We start from the raw sequence: 17,863 nt of genomic DNA, 5'->3' as shown, positions 1-17,863 counted from the left end.
GATCCTTTACTAAAGAGAGACCCTCTGACAAGTCTCTACATACAACAGAATGGTTGACTGCATGAGCATTTAGCATTACAGGCAACACTTCTTAAGCAATACACACATATGGTGTCATTCAAACAAAGATATGGAACAGGTAAGAAAGTATCTTAACACCAGTGTATTGAGATCATGTGCAAAATTAGGTGACAATGAATCTTAAGTTCCCTCTCTTCCACTATAGGTACACAATGATTCATCATGGTTAATGTCATTTAGTTTTATAAAAGCATTTTCCTGGAACTTGCAGAACTTTTAAGGCAGAAAGGCAATACATTTTGTCAATGCTTTTGGCATTCAGGCTCACTGTTTTGGTCAGATTCTGGGTTACACTGTGGCATGTTTTTATTCACCTGTTTGTAGGATGAAATGTTCAGTGTTTTATTCTTTCCAGTGTAACAAAAACTTAACCCTGTATCCTTTGTGCACTGAAGTCCCCAATTAAAAAAATGTTTTCCAAGTAATAAAAAAGAGGAAAAAAACCCTCAAAGCAATGATGCCTGTAAGGAAGAATTAAGTTAATATACCTTACAGGGAATCCAGGCTGTTTGTAGAAAATTTGCTGTTTGTGAAAGAGATGTTTAAAATCAGACCAGTTACAGAAGAAAAAAATAATCACTGCAGGCATTTAATGGAGACATTTAGGGAATGAGTCAGTCCAGACCAACAGCATGCTTGTGCTTAAATTGCTCTTTATCAGACGCAGCAAAGGACAAAAAGGAAGAAGAACAAAGCATCCCACAGAGTTCTTTCTGAAAGGATCTCCAGTTCTAAAGGACACAGCACTAGTTATTTGCACTGAATTGTTGGACCTAGTCCCTGGAGGCAGGATACCATCGTACCTATGCATCGCCCTAATTAGAAGAGAGACACCTTAAGGCCCCAGAACTGAGTATCCTATAGTTCAAAAAGCAAGCCCAGGAATATGAGGTTTAAACTCTTGGTGTCAAGAGTCATCATATGAATGGACGGCGACTATCAACTGGGCGGCCCCGGCTGGGCCTAGGGGGGAATCTGTCATTGCCACTGGCTCTCCCTGGAACTGAGAAATTTGGACCTGGAAGGAACCCAACTGGATCAAAGTGCGGCTGTAGTGTAGGGGGGAACAGACTTGGCATCTCCTCTGGACCAGAAAAAAGTGAGTTGACTGGGTCACCAATAAAAGGAAGAGTTGGTATTTCATCATATTCACCACCAATTATCATCGGGGGATAAAGAGGATTAGGAGGGAAAGGATAAAGTGGATTGGGATGAAATGGGCTGGGAAGAGGAGGGGGCAGAAACATCATGTGCCTCCACCTCAGAGCCTCCTTCTTCTGCTTCAATTTCTTCTTGTACAACTGCAGAAAAAAAATACCAAAAACATTTAGCCTAAAGTACAGAAGTACCTACGTTTTTAAAAACATCACCCACATGTCTCCCGATCACATCTATCTGTATTTCTTCATGATGTAGTTTAATGACAGCCACAATACCCTCCTCAGCGGTCTTGCCACCAATACCACATACTACCTTTTGAACAGCTTAACTGAACTACCTAGTTTACAGGAAAGCATCCAGTGGAGCTTGTCTTTCCTTTGAGGTTCAACATCTCATTTAAAGCAAAAGTTTAACTTGATACTTATGATAGAATCTAGACCAAAATTGAGCACAAAGGCATCAAGCATAAGGCAGAAGTTTACAAGCTCTTTAAAGCACAATTAAGAAGAGCAGAGCGTGCCTCCTACAATGACTGCAGTTTCAGTGGCCTTAGCACCTAGTCTAGCATTCCCCTGGCTCTCTATGCTGTGGCCACTCTTAACACTTTCAAGAGAACACATTAAACAGCCACCTACTTCTTTCCAGTCTGTGTCTCGTGGCCTGGAAACAGGATCTGCAAACAAGGGAGAAGTCAGACTGACACATCAATTTGGTATTGTGTTTCTATAAAATACTGGAAGGCAACATATTATGCTTAATTTAGGAAGTCTCTCTTGAGTTAGAACTTTAACTTGGAGAGCAAGTCTTGTTCACATAACTTAAAATAAATAGGCCTTCTTGGTCAGTTGTCTCCAGCCCATAGATTGGGACATTCAGATAGGTTGTGAAGGCCTGTCTCCCAGACTGTAGGCCCCTACAGAGTTGCCATTTTTGCTCCTTTTTAGGAGACAGGTCTGAACGAATACAACGTAGAGGGTCTAGGGCAATGTGGGTTTAAAACTCCACTCAGCCAAAAAGCTCACCAGGTGACCTTGAGCTAGTGACTCACTTGTGAAATGATTCATGGGGAGAACCATGTCTCTCTATCTCTCAGCGCCCTGGAGTCAGGCATGATAAAAATGTTAGACAGAAATTAACTGTTGCTACAGCGCATGCATGGTTACCAAAGGAACGTTTGCATACGCACTGAGTGCAGCACCAAGACAACAAGGCAAGATGACAGACAGACAGACAGACGCACGCACGCACATACGCACCCTAGTCAATGCCCACCTCTGCTGGTTGGTCCTCTAAGGTTTCATGCCTGTGCTTGCAGCACTGAGGCCCCTATCCTGAAGAAATCTGATCTTTTGTAGGTTGGGTGCCTTATTCCCACAAACACAGGCAAGGAGCATTGGATAATGGGTAGGGTAGAGTGGAGACAAAAATCACAAGTTTGTGAGAAGAGGGGCTTCCAAACCTTCCTATGCTAGTTTCTCATTATGGTACATTTTCTGGAGTTCGGCTTGTGGTTCTTGTCCCTAGTTGTCTACAGTCCTGGCCTAGCTCTAATGAAATTCTAACTCTGGCTTCTACTCCTCCTGTCACGTGAAAACATTCCATGGGTGTGATGTCATATACCTGCTATGAGTTTAGAGCTCAAAAACACAAAGCTGCCATATGCTGAATCAGATAATTGATCCATCAAGGTTAGTATTGTCTACTCAGACAAGCAGCGGCTCTCCAGGGTCTCAAGCAGAGGTTGTTCACACCGCCTAACATAATCCTTTTAACTGGAGTTGCCAGGGACTGACCCTGGGACCCTTTCCATGGCAAGCAGATACTCTACCACAGAGCCACAGCCCCTCCCCAATGAGTCTCATGTTGCCATCTCGGGGTTAAAGGTGGGTTCTGGGTCTAGAATACTGCTGTTCTGGAACCAAAGCTATCTCCAAAACAGTGTTTGCATTTTATCAAATGGCACTATTGGGTTCCATAAAGAAAACCAACTGGCCTGTCAAATTGCTGAAAATCAGATTTGGGAACAAGCCTCTCACTTTATTCAAGTAAGCAGTCACCTCTGAAATCTCGCAGGTATACAAATCTCCACAGTAGCTGGTCATTTGAGGCTGTGTAGAGGTCACGGGAAACAGCAGACAAAGCAAGGAGTGAGCGGACGTCCAGCAGCCTGAAAATCCGGAATTTCAGTTCGAGCGGAAGGACCACCAAGCCAAACATATCTGGTAAGTTCAAAGCTAAGAACGAACCATAGTAAGTAAAAAAAAAAAAAAAAAAGCAAAATCAGCATTGTTTTAGACTGGTCTCATCGTCGAATCTAAGTTATTAATATGACAAACTGCCTATCTGTTTATGGATTCAATGGACACTAATAATATGAACACTGAACTTTCCCCTGAACAGTTTCTCTAGGGCTGATACTTTGAATGACCATTAAGGGCAGTACTTATGTCCTGAAAAAATTTATTTATTTATTTATTATTTCCAAAATAAAGAGGGTACAGAAAGAAGAGGGGGAGTTACAGGATCAAAGGAGGGGTAGGATTTTGCACTACAAGAGTTATTAAAATACAGAGTACTCAAAACATATCTTAATCAGAGTTAATCAATATTAAAATAAAGAATACATATACTATTCCAGCTACTGTATATTTTCACATTTACCTTCACAAACTAAATACATTATACAATCTACCTTGTCATTAATATTTGACCATTTCCATCTTATCATAGCTTTTATTCAATATTTATCAATATATAGTCCTCATTCCGTAATTGCTGCACTATTTCATCTTAACTCTTTATATAACTGATTAATATAGCAATCCTCTCTACTTATCCCTAACTTTATCAATGTTTCCAAATCTATAAACTATTTTAGCAGTTAGCAATAAAATATTTAATTATATATTCATACCTTTTCCCCCTTGTTAGACTATAAGCCATCCTTTATGTCTATCACTACTGTCCTTTATCTGCTTCAAGTAAGAGAAAATTGCACATGTCCAGACCTCATTAAAAACTGAGGTCTGAAAAATTAAACATCACTAAACATTACAAATAAGTCAAATAATTTGACAGGTCATTCTCATTTTTCCTAACAGCAATAAAAAACAAAATAAATGCACCACTAAAGTTTAGTTCACAATCACAAGAGCATGTTTCAGAATAAAATCCAAAGAGTACTGTCAACTTAGCAGATACCCAAGCTGCACTGATGCCCTATTGTATCTGGTTACAGCACATGCTCACTGTACAGAAAAGTTCCAGGTTCAGTCCTCGTCATATCCATTGAAAGGATCTTAGAGACAAGGATAGGAAAGACCTCTCCTACAGATGGAAAGAGCAGTTCTATCATGAAAGTTACTACTGGGGCTAGATGGACCAGTGGTCTCAATCGCTATCAAAGGACGGCTCCCCACAGGCACACAACTATCAAAGCAGCTCAAGTAATCATCAGGTGGTGATCTGGAAAACAGAAACAGCCACAAGCGAACTGAACGTAAGTCACACTAAAGTACTAGATTGCAAAAAGAAACTTGTCTAGGTTCCTGCCAGCCCCCTTCTCGTGCCTGCACTTGAGTCTACAGGAAAGAGGTGTTAACCAAGAGAGAAGTCACAAGAAATGGAGCCAACTGCATATTGTACACCTAAGCATAAAGTAAAGGACTTCTAGAAAGTGTTTCCCCCTCTGAGGAACATCAAGGGATGTTAGAAGTATTACAGCTATAGAAAAAGTTTCTCTCAAAGATCTCCAATACTTTAGCAACCAGCCGCTTTCCACACAAATCATTAGTATTTCTAGGGCTTACAGAGTAGTTCCTATGTTGTTCAATATGTCAGTCACAGATTTACTTATGCTCTGTTTCAGCATTTCTTCAGCTCTGTATTGGACTTCTCCAGGTTTTTAAAGCTTTGCACATTTCCATGTATATACCCATTACATGTTTATTGCAGTGTCTTTGATATTGACTGTAGTGACTCACACTGTGTAATCTCCTTTCAGTTTCAGTGAGAAAGGCTATAAATAAATAAAATAAATTTGGCCTGTGGGAACTAAAGATGCCAAGCTAGCCAGAGAAAAAGGAGGCACATGGAAAATTGCCCATTAACCACTCACTCCTCTGTGGCCTCTGAACTACCCACAATTAGCAAGACCTCACAGTTCCCAGGCCTGAGGAGAGACTCCTCCGTCAGCTATGGTGTCAGCTATCCTAAGCTACATTCTGTAGTCTTTCCTGAGCCTAGCCAAAGAACGAGGCTATCCTTTTATCAGTTAACACTGTCAAACCATAAAGGAAATGGACTCTCCAGCTGGTTCAACAACAGTGCAGATCTTTGCCCATAAAAAGGTTCATGTTTAAAGTAACTTTTAAAAGGCAGCATCAGATTTTTATCTGTTTGATTAACATTCCCTAAATCAAAAGTCAGCGTTTCTTCATTTTTGTAATTATGTAGCACCTAACCATGCTTAAGAAATGAACTGCATTCTGATATTTGTAATCTGTGGAACTCCCCTCAGTTCTAGACTCCATCTTGACCACTCAAGAAAAGGACAGCAATTAACTCTACATAGGAAGTAGCAGGTGACCTATGTTTTCAAACCATCATTTTATTAATTTATTTATTACATTTTCATGCTGCCTTTCCACCTGACTAGGTCCCCAAGGCAGTAAATATGAAAACACTAAAACGTTTGAATATTAAAACATCATTTAAAGTAATACATAATAAGTTAATTAAAACATATAAAGGCAAGAACAAAAACCAGGGAGGAGATCCATTAACAGTTACTGAGGGTATGCCAAATGAAATAAAAAGGTCTTCACCACTGGTGGAAGACATCAAAGAAGAAGACAGACGCATCTGTGGAAGGAGTTCCAAAGTTTTAGCTCCACAACAAGAACGTCCTCTCTCAGGTTTCCACCCATCTAGCCTCAGATGGCAGGGAACCTGAAGCAGAGTCTCTGAAGATGACCAAAGTGGATAGGTAGATTTATACTGGAGAAGGCAGGCAGTTCTTATATGGGAGAAGGCAGTTCCTTAAAAGTTCACAAAGACAGTTATAGGCTTGCAATGTCTGCGGTTGTAATACTGTAGCCCTAGGCAGCAGCCAAAAACATAGTTCAGTGGGTAAGGCACAATCAAAACAAAGTGGTCCAGGCAAGTCACAGGAGTACTGAGCTCAAATTAGCTTCTGTGTCAAGACTACTGGGTCTCTATTTTGGACAACATGGGGGAGTGGAAGGAGAGCCTGGAAGCTAATAGAGAAATCTCATCCTCATTTCAAACATTCATCTGGTTGGAGTTGAAAAGGCATAGGTTTATCACCATAGGACAAGCACCCAGATTATTTACAGAGGCCCTATACACAAACTACTTCCTTTGGTGCTTCTCTTACCTTGACGAGCAGCTGCCAGAAGAGGATACGCCAACTGATCTTTAAAGAGACGAGATAATTTCTGAAGATCCTTATACACTCCAGCAATATTTGCTTCAGAAAAGAAACAAGACAAAAAAATTTTAATACCAAGGTAGGTTTATAAGTATCTACTTCTACTCAGTTGATTTCCTTTGGCAAGTAAAAACTGCCTTCTATCAACCAGGAACAGAGAAGCCATTTCTTTCCCTGACCCAAGTGTTGATGGGAACAAGCCACTGTGTTGAGATACGCAAAAGTTTGTGTGCTCATTTTCATGGGGAAAAAAAAGAATGAAGCATTTAATTAAATTAAGCAGTACTCCAAGCAACACAGCTAAAAGTATCTATCCCTATATATACAGCTGGTGTCAATGTCAGCGCTGCTGGGAGATTCCAGATGCCTTTTGTTGTGACTACTACTTCTGTGGTTAGAGGACTGCTCCCAAGCATGAGAGGGGTGTTTTCCACTCGTCTTTTCCTGCTATTTTGTTACCGACTAGCCAGTTGCTGGCTAAAAGGTGTGTTTTGCCTTCTTTTCAGTGAATCCAAGTGGGATTTAAACTCATGGTCCCTGTTTGCCACATGGGTGACCAGTGAGCTATTGAAGAGACAAGAATGCCTCCTGTGATTACCCAGCTGGCTGTGTCTCCTAGTTGCTATTCTAGTGCCTTCATCTCCCTTTCCTTGGCAGAAGTCTGCTGCCCACGCCCCATGCTTAAGCAGAGGTCAACTGCCCCATCTGACAATATGCTTACTATCATTGCTCACTATCAAAACTGCTCTTCTACACTAGCCTCTTGCTGTTCCTCAATAAGGTCAGATCTGCTGTCTTCAAATAATTTTATATGAAAGCCATTGCAGTGTAGTGGTTAGTGTGGTATTCTGTGATCGAAGCATACACTCTCAACCTACCTCACATAGTTGTTGAGAGCATAAAATGGAGGAGAGATGTAAGCTGTTTTGGTTCCCCGCTGGGGAGAAATAGGGATATAAATGAAGCAAAATAAAATAAATATAAATCAAATGAATTATATTAAGTACCTGAGTCTTGAAAACAAACAAAAGATGTTGGCCGAAGCTGCAGTCTCTTCTCACTTTTAATGTCACTGCTGATCTTTAACATTGCTGCAAAAACAAAAGAAGTAATTGAGAATGCTTCAGGAAATATTCTTAATGACAGCTGATTTTCTTTACCATGTTGTTGCCAATTTCCTTTCGTAACAAATTTTTTTCAGCGTCTAACTTAAGGCTTCCACTGTCTCAGATTAAAGATTTATTTTTATTCCTGGACAGCTTTCAGCACTTAGTTAAAATCTGCAAAGCAGAACTCACTTTTTAAATCAGGCAGCTTATCAGTACAAATGATTTATTGGGTTCTTCTTGCAACATTTTTCCACATCCAGACACATAGAGCCTTTCTAGAGTTTATTTGTTCTTTTATTGAAATAACACTAATCTTCTTTAAGAAGCAAGATATCAAAACATGTATGGTTATTACTATAAATCCTACAAAGATGGAACACAGAAAAGCAATAAGGATTAGATTTGCTAACATTTCCTAATTAACTCTAAGTTTAAAACAATCAAAGTTTCTATGAAATGTGCTAAGATTCCCATAGCATTGGTAAAATTCTCACCTAGGTCCTCATGAAATTTCTTTCACTTAAAACTCTGGCATACTATCTGAGTTGACACTTTTTATAGGTTATCTTATGTAAAAATCTAAGATCTTATTCGTGTGATAGCATAGATAAACTATGACTGGTTTAATGCTTTATTTATTAAGCAAAACCATTGCTTTTGCTTCTGTCTCCTGAGAAAATTTTCTAGTGTATAACATTCTAATTAGCCAAAAAGTGATGTTACATCCAACTTGCAAACTAAAACTATAAATCTGTGAAAAATGACAGGAAGAGTTAAGTGAGTAGACTAGCATTGGTCCATTCTATGATTAGAAGACATTAATCTAGGTACTGTGCACTACTTTTAATTAGCTGTCAAAAATGAAAGCATACCTGTGTAGTTATTCAACAAGTTAGAAAAAACTACAATAGAGTTCATGCAGAGTTCAAAAAGTTCACTAGAATACATGTGTATTACTTAGTGTAAGATGCTATAATCCTTGTATCTGTGACACTTTCCTGAAATCAGTGGATATCAGGACATATACAGTTTGATCAGAGTACGAACATCTTGCATCCTGCACAGAATACACTGATTCAGTAAAGGGACACTTCTGAAGCAACTTGTCTTCTGAAACAGCCTCCAGAGAGGCCGCAACACATATACAAGCCATCAGTTCTATTATATCACTGAGAAATTTGTTAGCTCAAGAACTAGCTCTCACAAGGAATCATGTAGGTGAAGTTAGTCCCCTGTGCAAGCACCAAGTCATTACTGACCCATAGGGAGACGTCGCATCACGACGTTTTCTTGGCAGACTTCTGTAATGGGGTGGTTTGCCATTGCCTTCCCCAGTCATCTACACTTTACCCCCAGGAAACCAAGTACTCATTTTACCGACCTCGGAAGGACGGAAAGCTCAGTCAACCTTGAGCCGGCTATGTGAACCCAGCTTCCGCCAGGATCAAACTCAGGTCGTGAGCAGAGCTTGGGCTGCAGTACTGCCGCTTACCATTCTGCACCACGGGGCATCACACACCTGACAAAAATTGCAATGCAAACAATGTTGTCCGCACTGGAGACAAATGAACTCTGTTTGCTATGTTAGGAATGCTATTTAGGCAGCCTGCTCGTTTGTGAGTTCAAGTTCAAAATTCATAAAGATAATAACAGTAATTGATGTGTCCAAAATATTCTATAATGGGGGTAGCCTGTGGCAACCTTGTTTGGCACATAGTCTTTGGGGGCTCAAATGTTTTAGCTTTAAATTTCCAAAGGCAGATAGCAAGAGAGTTTCTCTGTTTAAATTCTCACCATTTCCAAGAAGGATTTTGAATAGAGCTCTTGTGTATGAGTAACAGCACTATTTCACTTTCAGCCTCACATTTCCACACCACTGCTCCCTCTCTCTTTCTACTGCTGTGCAGTGATGCAGAAAACCTGGATTAAACAATCATTTCAGAGGGAAAAAATTCTCAGCCTGAAACTCAAAACTTAATCATAGGACTCCATCTAAAGACTTAACTAGGGATCCCAAAGTACTAGGAATGATTTCCTCTAGTGTGGTGTAGTGGTTAGAGAGTCTGACTAGGATCTGAGAGACTCAGGTTCAAATCCCCTTGCAAGCTCACTGGATGACCTTGGACCAGTCACATATTCTCAACCTAATCTACCTCACAGGGTTGTTGTGAGGAGAAAATGGAGAAAAGGAGAATTATATTAGCCACTTTGGGTCCCACCAGGGAGAAAGACAGGGTATAAATGAAGCAAAAATAAGTAAATATGCTACAAGAAAAACCAGCAATCCCAATAAAAAGAGAAGAGGCTGGCTTAATCCCAATAAAAAGAGAAGAGGCTGGCTTAATAGCCTCAAGTGCACAGCTGACAGAAAATAGGTCTGTGCCCCACGACACCCCCTTCAGAGATTAAACACAACTGACCAAATCACCTTAGTTTTCTTTGAAACCTCAAGGCCCTGAAGCCAGAGCAGGGAACTTGAAAATCAATGGCAGCTCTGCTGGGGTGAAGACAGAACATGAAGAGTGCAAGCTCCATCAAAGAATCTTACCATTGACAACAATAAAGTCCCCCAAAGGCACACAAGTCAGGGCAGCAGAGCCCTCTTCACAGAGAGGGTGAGTATACTGTAGCTTATAAACACCACCATTCCTCCACTTCTCAGGCATGACCGTTGCTTTTGCTTCTGTCTCCTGAGAAAAACAAGAAATGTGGTTATCATATAGGTCCCTTCAGCTCCTCCTAAAAGTGGCTGTCTCACAAAAATCAGTTGCTGGTTGGAACCTATGCTCTGCATGCCCACAATGGGCAACTTATTTGCAGCAAACAGTATTTGGTAGTTACCTGTCACAGAGAGGAATCGCTATGGCAGAATTTACATTGCCTGCCCCCATTCCCAGACATAACTACACAATTGATGTTTAATGCAAATCATCTCTTCTTCCAAAGCCAGACTTTGAAACACTAGATTTTATGAGCTCTGCAAAGCATAGTCCTGAAGGAACGTGGCCTTCTTCAGCCATAACTTGTAGCAATAAGCACACACTGATAAACCCTGATTAATACTAGAAAGGGCTGGAGGGAGGGAAATCACTCCAGAGATAAACAGTGGGAGAAAAGGAATCTGTGTTTATAAAGATAGCTCCTGCTACACAAGAATGTTTTCTGGTAAACAGTATTACAGTCACACTGGACCAAGAAATGTTATTTAAATGCAAAAAGGGACTCCTGACATTCCCATTCAATTTCAGAACTATCTGCTCTTTTACTATGTTGCTTACTTGGGGTACGTAGCCTGTCTCCATCATGAGAAGATGAATCAGAACTATCAAAGCATCACCGGCACTGGAACACACTGCAGAATGGTAGAGGATCTCAAGAGAGTGTGGCACCTGCCCATCCGTAGCTTCAGAGCATAGCATCGGCCCCAAAGGATAAGAACCCACAGTTTCCTGGAGATCGGGATCATCTGAGACCATTTCTGAAGCAAACTCTTGGCTGGATCCTGCCTTGAAAGGACAGCAACAGAGACAGAAGAGCATTCAAAAACAATTGTATCTAGTTGAGTAAAACCATGAAGAAAATTATTCAGGAGGGCTTTTTCACTCAAATAATAGGGCTGTGCAGTAAGAAATGACTCAGAGAGATCCTTTGGCAAAGGGACAGGGACCATACACTGCTGGGTACTGTACACTCATGTAGATAAGCTCCTACTGGATAGTCTCCACATTCTTTAATATATTATGTCAAATTATTTATGTTTTTGTTTAAGCAATGTTGCATCTCCGTATTTGGAATTATGCTTGTTTTCAAATTTCTGCAATCCATTAGCCTATTATATTTCTTATTGAGTGTCCCAGCCATTGATAGTATTGATTTACACTGTGTAATCTGCCATGAGTATCAGTGAGAAAGATGGACAATAAATAAATAAATAAATAAATAAATAAATAAATAAATAAGAAAACCACTGAAACAAAAACTTCCAGTGAGGGGGGAAGTGTCCACTCTAAAAAGAGCTAGCGTCAAGTTAATTCTTGGTTCTTTCCATATTAGGTACATAATTTCATAGTAACAAAACTGCTCTTAACCAAAACTGAGGATTCAAAACATAGTGGAAAGTTTCCACCAACTTCCATTTCCCTCAAGATAAAAAGGATACCCTATCAAAATATGCTGCAGCTGATCTAAAAGTTCCCATTTTTGAGCAAAAGAACTTCATTAAGAATCCAGTGAATTAAATCCCATCAAGAATTCAGATACCATCTCCCAAAGTCTAAACAGGGACCTGGGATCCTTCAGCCATTCCAGGTGTTAACTACTTAAGCAAAACTAAACTGCCATTATGAATGGTCTCTACTTTCCTTGATTACATTTAAATTTTACACGGTTCCATCTCACTCTATACTTCCTACATTTTATGGCACTTCAACCCTATTTACAATATTTTTTCTTCACAATACCATACACATCTGTCTAGTCAGGAGTTCATATGCATCTGACAAAGCAGGCTTTAGTGCACAATAGCTTATGCTAGAATAAAAACTAGTTGGTGTTTTAAGGTTTGACAAGTCTCCTTGTGACAAAGCCACTTCTAAATTTAAGAGAAGATACAGACTCAACTCCCAGTCCCTCCTGCAACTGAGGATTCTATGATTCAAGTTTGGGAGCCAGACCAGGAGAATGTATGGCCTTTGAACATAAGAAGTGATTTGGCACATAGGGTTGTTGCAAGGAAATGATGGATTGAGAGGTACCATGAAGACAGTCTTGCTTCATACATTAATCTTAAAGAACATAAATAATACTAGTTTAATGTCATAATATTTTGTTAACTATATTGCAGCAATGAGAGACGTATTCCCCTGGCTAGCAATACAAAAAAAGCCAGCTGACTACTTATATTAATACAACTGATATAATTTAGTATTAAACAAAAGCAGCTCTATTCATTCAGTGCAGAACCATCGCTCTAAAACACACAAGTGTACACAGACAGCACTGCTCCTTATATGGACCTTACCCAAATGAAATACAGAAAGCAAAGAAGCAATGTTCCATATGGAGTGACTTACAAGATACCCAAGAACACAGAAAATGGCTGGAATGGCAGAAGACAGAATCCATTTTCATTTCACATTATAATCAACAAGAGAATTCAGATAGGACCACTCCCTCCAACACACACACACACACACACACTATACATTTGCTTGTGACTTCAGTTCTTTCTTACCGTATTGTCAGCCATCTGTTCATCACTTTGGACCTGATGATCTTCTACGTGCCCATTGTGTCTTTTGTTTTCTGTGGTATTGGGTTGATTGTGACATACTGCTGAAGTGGAAGGTTCGTAAATATTTTGCTCTGCAGGCAGCAACGAGGAAGGGGGTGGAGGTGAGTTGGGTGTTGTGTTAGCATCTTCCAGCCTCAAGCATATCAAGTCGCCTGAAACAATTCCAAATGATGCTAGAGATTCCTGGTCCCCAGAGAGGGAGTCTCTGTTGTTCAAAGTTATTGCAAACTGGATATCAGAACTGCAGAGAAAACAAAGTAAAACTGCATGGGAGATGTGGCATATCTCCACCATTTGGTCGGCAGATAGCCTATATGCCAAACTACCAGTTACACGACTACCACAATGCAAGAGCAGACACAATACGCACGAATTTTTCATATCATATTTGTTATACTTTAGCTCCTCGCCAGCATGTACACAATCAGAAGTGTTGAGCAGGATTCACAGTAGTTCAGTACAGCATAGCTTTCTCACTTGCCTCCAAAAGTTGTATCAATCCCCCTCAACTGAAATAGACTCTAAAGGACTTTGGGGTGTGAGTTTGTATTAGCAGAAAAATGCAGAGGTAACAGCACACAGTCCCAATATACAGGTAGTTAACTAAGACACAGTCTACAACTAAAATAAGTTCTTGAGTGCAATTAAAGTTTAGGAAAATGATATGAAAGAATTAGAGTAAAAATGTTGATCTATCCTGGTACAAAATTATAAACATCCAACTTGTGATTTATCCTTCTTTTAACAGTGTACTATCCTGTTAATAGAGCAACCTTGAGCTTTTTCAAAAAGATCAGGTATATGTTTTAAATAACTATACTGCTGGGTTGGTCAGACAGATTTTCATCCGATGAAAAGAAGGGGACCCCTATGACCAACAAAGAAATGTGTGCTGGAGATCACTTGACCTGAATGGACAAAAGCTAGGTGGAGCAGACATTATAGTAAGGAGGGGAACTGGGCAAGATTGAGTAGAAAAGCTCATTGGATCCAACCCTATAAATTAATCATATTAGGTTCTATGTAAAGAAAACGTGAAAAGGTAGTACAACCAGTCTCCTTCAAAATCAGCTAGCTCTTCATCCCCAGGAGGCAAAATCCTTCACTTTACAACATACTTTCAACTAATTTTTGACTTAAAGGTGTGTGTGGGGGGGGGGGGGGCTAGACTTTCAGCCTCAAAACTCAATCAGAAAGCTTTCGCGTATACGTTCGCTTATTACTGAACAACAGCTTCTCTGAGGGAAACTCAAGGCACTCAGATTTTCATTTTGTATTTTATCTTTACAGCCATCGCTTCTGTAGAATCTCAAGACATATATTCCATATCATAAGGGCAGTTTTGTTAAGGAATCACTTTGGTTTCTATTTCAGCAGTAGCAATAAGTGAAACTTTGTTTTCAGTTTCAAAATGGCAAACAGCCAGCTATAAAAAAATGTAAATTCCTTTCCACTAACATCATTTCTCAGGGTCCACATATCCCAGGGTGCATTTCCACTGCCTCTCTCTAAAGTTCACCCTGCCCTGGTTTATATGGCTAGTATCAATACCGTAGTAGCTGGGAATTTCCCACTAGGTGCTTATTCCTAAGCACCTATTTAGGAGTGTAGCCAGAAGGCCGCTCTCAAACGTATTGGTTTTTAGACAGGCCTTTTTCACTTGGCCTGTTGTTGGCCAAAAGGCATGCTGTGCCTTCCTCCCAGTTTTCCCTTAAGCCCATGCTCCCTTGCCTGCCACATAGGTGCCTTTTCTCAATGAGCTAGTAAAGCGTTGGTGGGAATTCTGTCTTCTGCGTTACCTTTGGTGTATTTGCAGTTGTGTGTTCCTTCATTGCTAACCTTGTTGCTTCTGAGCCCCAACCCCAGACTTGAACCTTTGTGCACTCTGCTGAGAAAGAAACAGATTCACAAGTGCACTGTGGCTGCAGTGGACATGGTACCTTGGATGTTCATCTGCCTGGCAAAAGAGAACAAGGCTGAAGGAAGTCTCAGACCTGTATTTGCACAGCACCATGAGGTGTGTGCATTCCAGGGCTCCTCCCACTCAAGCCACCACAATCCTCCTTACAGTGGTGAATGCTGTGTTCCCAGCCTTATCCATTGAATTCTGCTTGCGAGAGGTGAAAGGATAACATCAAGGATTACGGCTGCATAAGTGTGTGTGCTGGCTGCTTCCCTGTCAGTCTGCTAGAGAATATTAACAGCATGCTGCCCCATAATTTACTGCAGCAGGGCCACTATGGAATGCACTTCTGGAGTGGCATCTTCTCTGCATACGTTTCCCCTTTGCTGAAGGAGTATAGGATACCAGCTAGTTGTGCCCACGTTAGACTCTTAGAATAGAGCTGTCAATCTTTTTTTGGCATAATGAATCTCTTGTGCACCTCCTATTTCTTTGCATCCGTGCTTGGTGCCATCAGCTGCCTTTGTGGTCAAGGGACCACATGACAGGGATTCTCCAGCAATCCCATCCCCACATGCCTCCCTCTGCATAATTACTGCAGAGTGGAGGATGGGGCATCAGACAGCCAAAGCCACCCACATCATCTAGTATTCAAGACCTAAGGGGGAAAGCTGCTCTTATGAGTTCAGATGTCTTCAATCCAGGCACATAATTCACACAACTGACATCAATAATGGGCAGGGGAGGAACTCACCAACTCATCTAGACCCTGGCAACAAACAGCTACAAAATATCATCGTACTTGGACCGCTCCCCCCCCCCCCACAATAGTACATAGCATCACTTCTCCTGCCTTCCTCGTTCCTCTTCAAAACCCACCTCTTTCACCTGCCTTATCTAGCCCCCTAGTCCTGAATTCCAACCGTAATCAAAGTACACTAAACTGTAGCCACCACATTTTTCCCCACCAAGGCAGTGTTTTTTAATTGACTATTTTAGATTGCAAGGTCTGGTGCAAGAAGAGGGAGGCCTTACCTATTTCTGCCAACAGCGCTCTGCTGCATAAGTAAAATATTAACAATATCTCTGCCACACTCTCTACTGGGCCAGCCCACGGCGAACCGAAGAAAAAGTGACAGGCACGAGCAGTGTGAACAAGAGAAAGAGCCATGGAAACCAGGCTGGCGCGTGTAGTATGGACGCGAGAACTGACCAGACCCAGATTCCAATTCCCACTCAGCTATGAAACTCACTGGCTGGTCACCCTCTTTCTGCCTACTTCGCAAGGTTGTTGTGAAAATTAAAGAGGGCTAAAGGTAACTAATGCACGCCAACCCGAGTTAAAAAGGCCAGCAGAGACCGAGCGCGTTCCCCGCCCTTTCACAACAGTCGATGCGAACGCCCCAGTTCCCTCTCCACGCCAAGCCGAATGGATTCACACGTTACCTGTAACCCCAAGCGGGCAGCAGGGTCTGGCACAGGCGCGCACGCAAATCTTCTAGGGTCGGCTCCGCCCCCGGTATCTCAAGCCGAGCCGTCCGCTTCTGGAGCCGCACTCGCAGTTTCATAGCGACAACGGGGGACGAGCCTTTCCTCTCGGCCGCCGCTACTGCCTGTTCCCTCGGCGGCCAAAGAGGGCGGAATAGCAAGCGCGGGGCCTTCTGGGTGTCGTCGTCGTTGTCGTCTTTATTATTGTTTTCGGTGGGTGAAGCGCTGCCTGCTTGACCCCTCCCCCATCTCAACCCTGTGATGACACGAAGCGCCGCCCCATCAAGCCCCGCCCACACCCGCCGAGGGGTCGGACTCGGAAAGGAAAATGAGGCGAGCGATCGGAGCGCCTCTCCCTCCCCCCACCCCGAACAGAGAACAGGAGGGGTTTGTTGTCGATCGATCACTCTCATGCTGTGTCTGCGCGCATGCGCAGTCCGTTGCCCGAGCAAGAACGACGGTTTGAGAGCATCGGCATGCGACCGAGTTGGGGGGGGGGGAGTGTTAAAACGGGAAGTGGCGCATAACGGGAGTCTTTGCTTTCTGAGGAAATGGGAGGCGGGGAACTTGGTCCATTTGGCAACAGTCTTTTCAGCTAGAGCTGCCAACCTCCAGGCTGGAGCTCTAGAAATAAAACTGACGTCAATACTACAGAAATCAGTTTCTCTGGAGAAAATAGCATTTTGGGGGGCTCCGCCCCCAAAATCTACAGGAATTTCCCGACCCAGAGGCGGCAAGCCTATCCTCTAGGTAGTTTTCGCATGTGGTGAACTAAGAACTATTGCAGCTGTGTGTTCACCACATGAATATGTTGCCTCTACAGGAGCTTCCAGGTCATTTGGGAAATTAAAATGTATGGGTTAATACTTTTAACAGCGAGGCCTGCTCTGTAAGCTATTTTTAGGGGAGATTTATTTGGTCAAGTACTTACTAGTTTATATGCTTATATCCTAAATTTGTTTGACTCGGCTTATGGTCGATGCCAAACATTATTATATAATTCACTTTTCTCACTGAGATCCAAGGTGGATTATACAGTTCGAGCGAAAATACAGTATAATCAAACAGCTAAAACAGGAATCCCCACCTTTTTGCGTTATAGACGAGTTCTGCCACAGTATGGTGGGTGCAGCTACAAAATGGCTGATGCGGGAGGCAGATCAGCCGCAAAATGGCTGCCACAGCATATCTTCAGTCACAGTATTTCTTGCGCAGGTTCTGCAAAAGCAATGTTTTTAAAAGTCTGCGTTGGAAATGTTTAGTTTAGAGAAGAGATTGAGGGGGTACATGTTTGCTCTCTCTAAATATTTGAAAGGCTATCATTTGGAGGAGGGAAAGGAGCTGTTCCAGTTAGCAGCAGAGGCTAGGATACCCAA

At 41.8% G+C, this 17,863-nt stretch overlaps 1 protein-coding gene across 1 annotated transcript; it reads right to left on the bottom strand.

Annotated features, from left to right (window-relative positions):
- Positions 1 to 649: 649 nt before the first annotated feature.
- FBXO7 (F-box protein 7) lies at positions 650 to 16,713 on the bottom strand. Its single transcript, XM_054989094.1, has 9 exons — positions 16,446 to 16,713; positions 13,037 to 13,337; positions 11,082 to 11,309; positions 10,352 to 10,493; positions 7,702 to 7,785; positions 6,641 to 6,733; positions 3,300 to 3,476; positions 1,878 to 1,915; positions 650 to 1,382 (listed from the first exon to the last, which is right to left on the bottom strand). Exons 1-9 carry the CDS (start codon positions 16,565 to 16,567, stop codon positions 999 to 1,001), a joined length of 1,569 nt encoding a protein of 522 aa, XP_054845069.1. The 5' UTR covers positions 16,568 to 16,713; the 3' UTR covers positions 650 to 998.
- Between the last annotated feature and the right edge of the window lie 1,150 nt (positions 16,714 to 17,863).

The sequence above is a fragment of the Eublepharis macularius genome, chromosome 9 (genome assembly GCF_028583425.1).
Source record: "Eublepharis macularius isolate TG4126 chromosome 9, MPM_Emac_v1.0, whole genome shotgun sequence".
Taxonomy (NCBI): domain Eukaryota; kingdom Metazoa; phylum Chordata; class Lepidosauria; order Squamata; family Eublepharidae; genus Eublepharis; species Eublepharis macularius.
The sequence above is the reverse complement of the archived record's forward strand: the minus strand, read 5'-3'. Positions and strand labels throughout refer to the sequence as shown.

Coding starts and splice junctions, on each gene's coding strand:
- FBXO7 (XM_054989094.1), bottom strand. CDS start 16,567: ATGAAACTGCGAGTGCGGCTCCAGAAGCGGACGGCTCGGCTTGAGATA. Junction 7,786..10,351: donor GGACTTTATTGTTGTCAATG/GTAAGATTCTTT, acceptor TTGTTTTTGCAG/CAATGTTAAAGATCAGCAGT. Junction 3,477..6,640: donor TCTGGCAGCTGCTCGTCAAG/GTAAGAGAAGCA, acceptor GTTCGTTCTTAG/CTTTGAACTTACCAGATATG.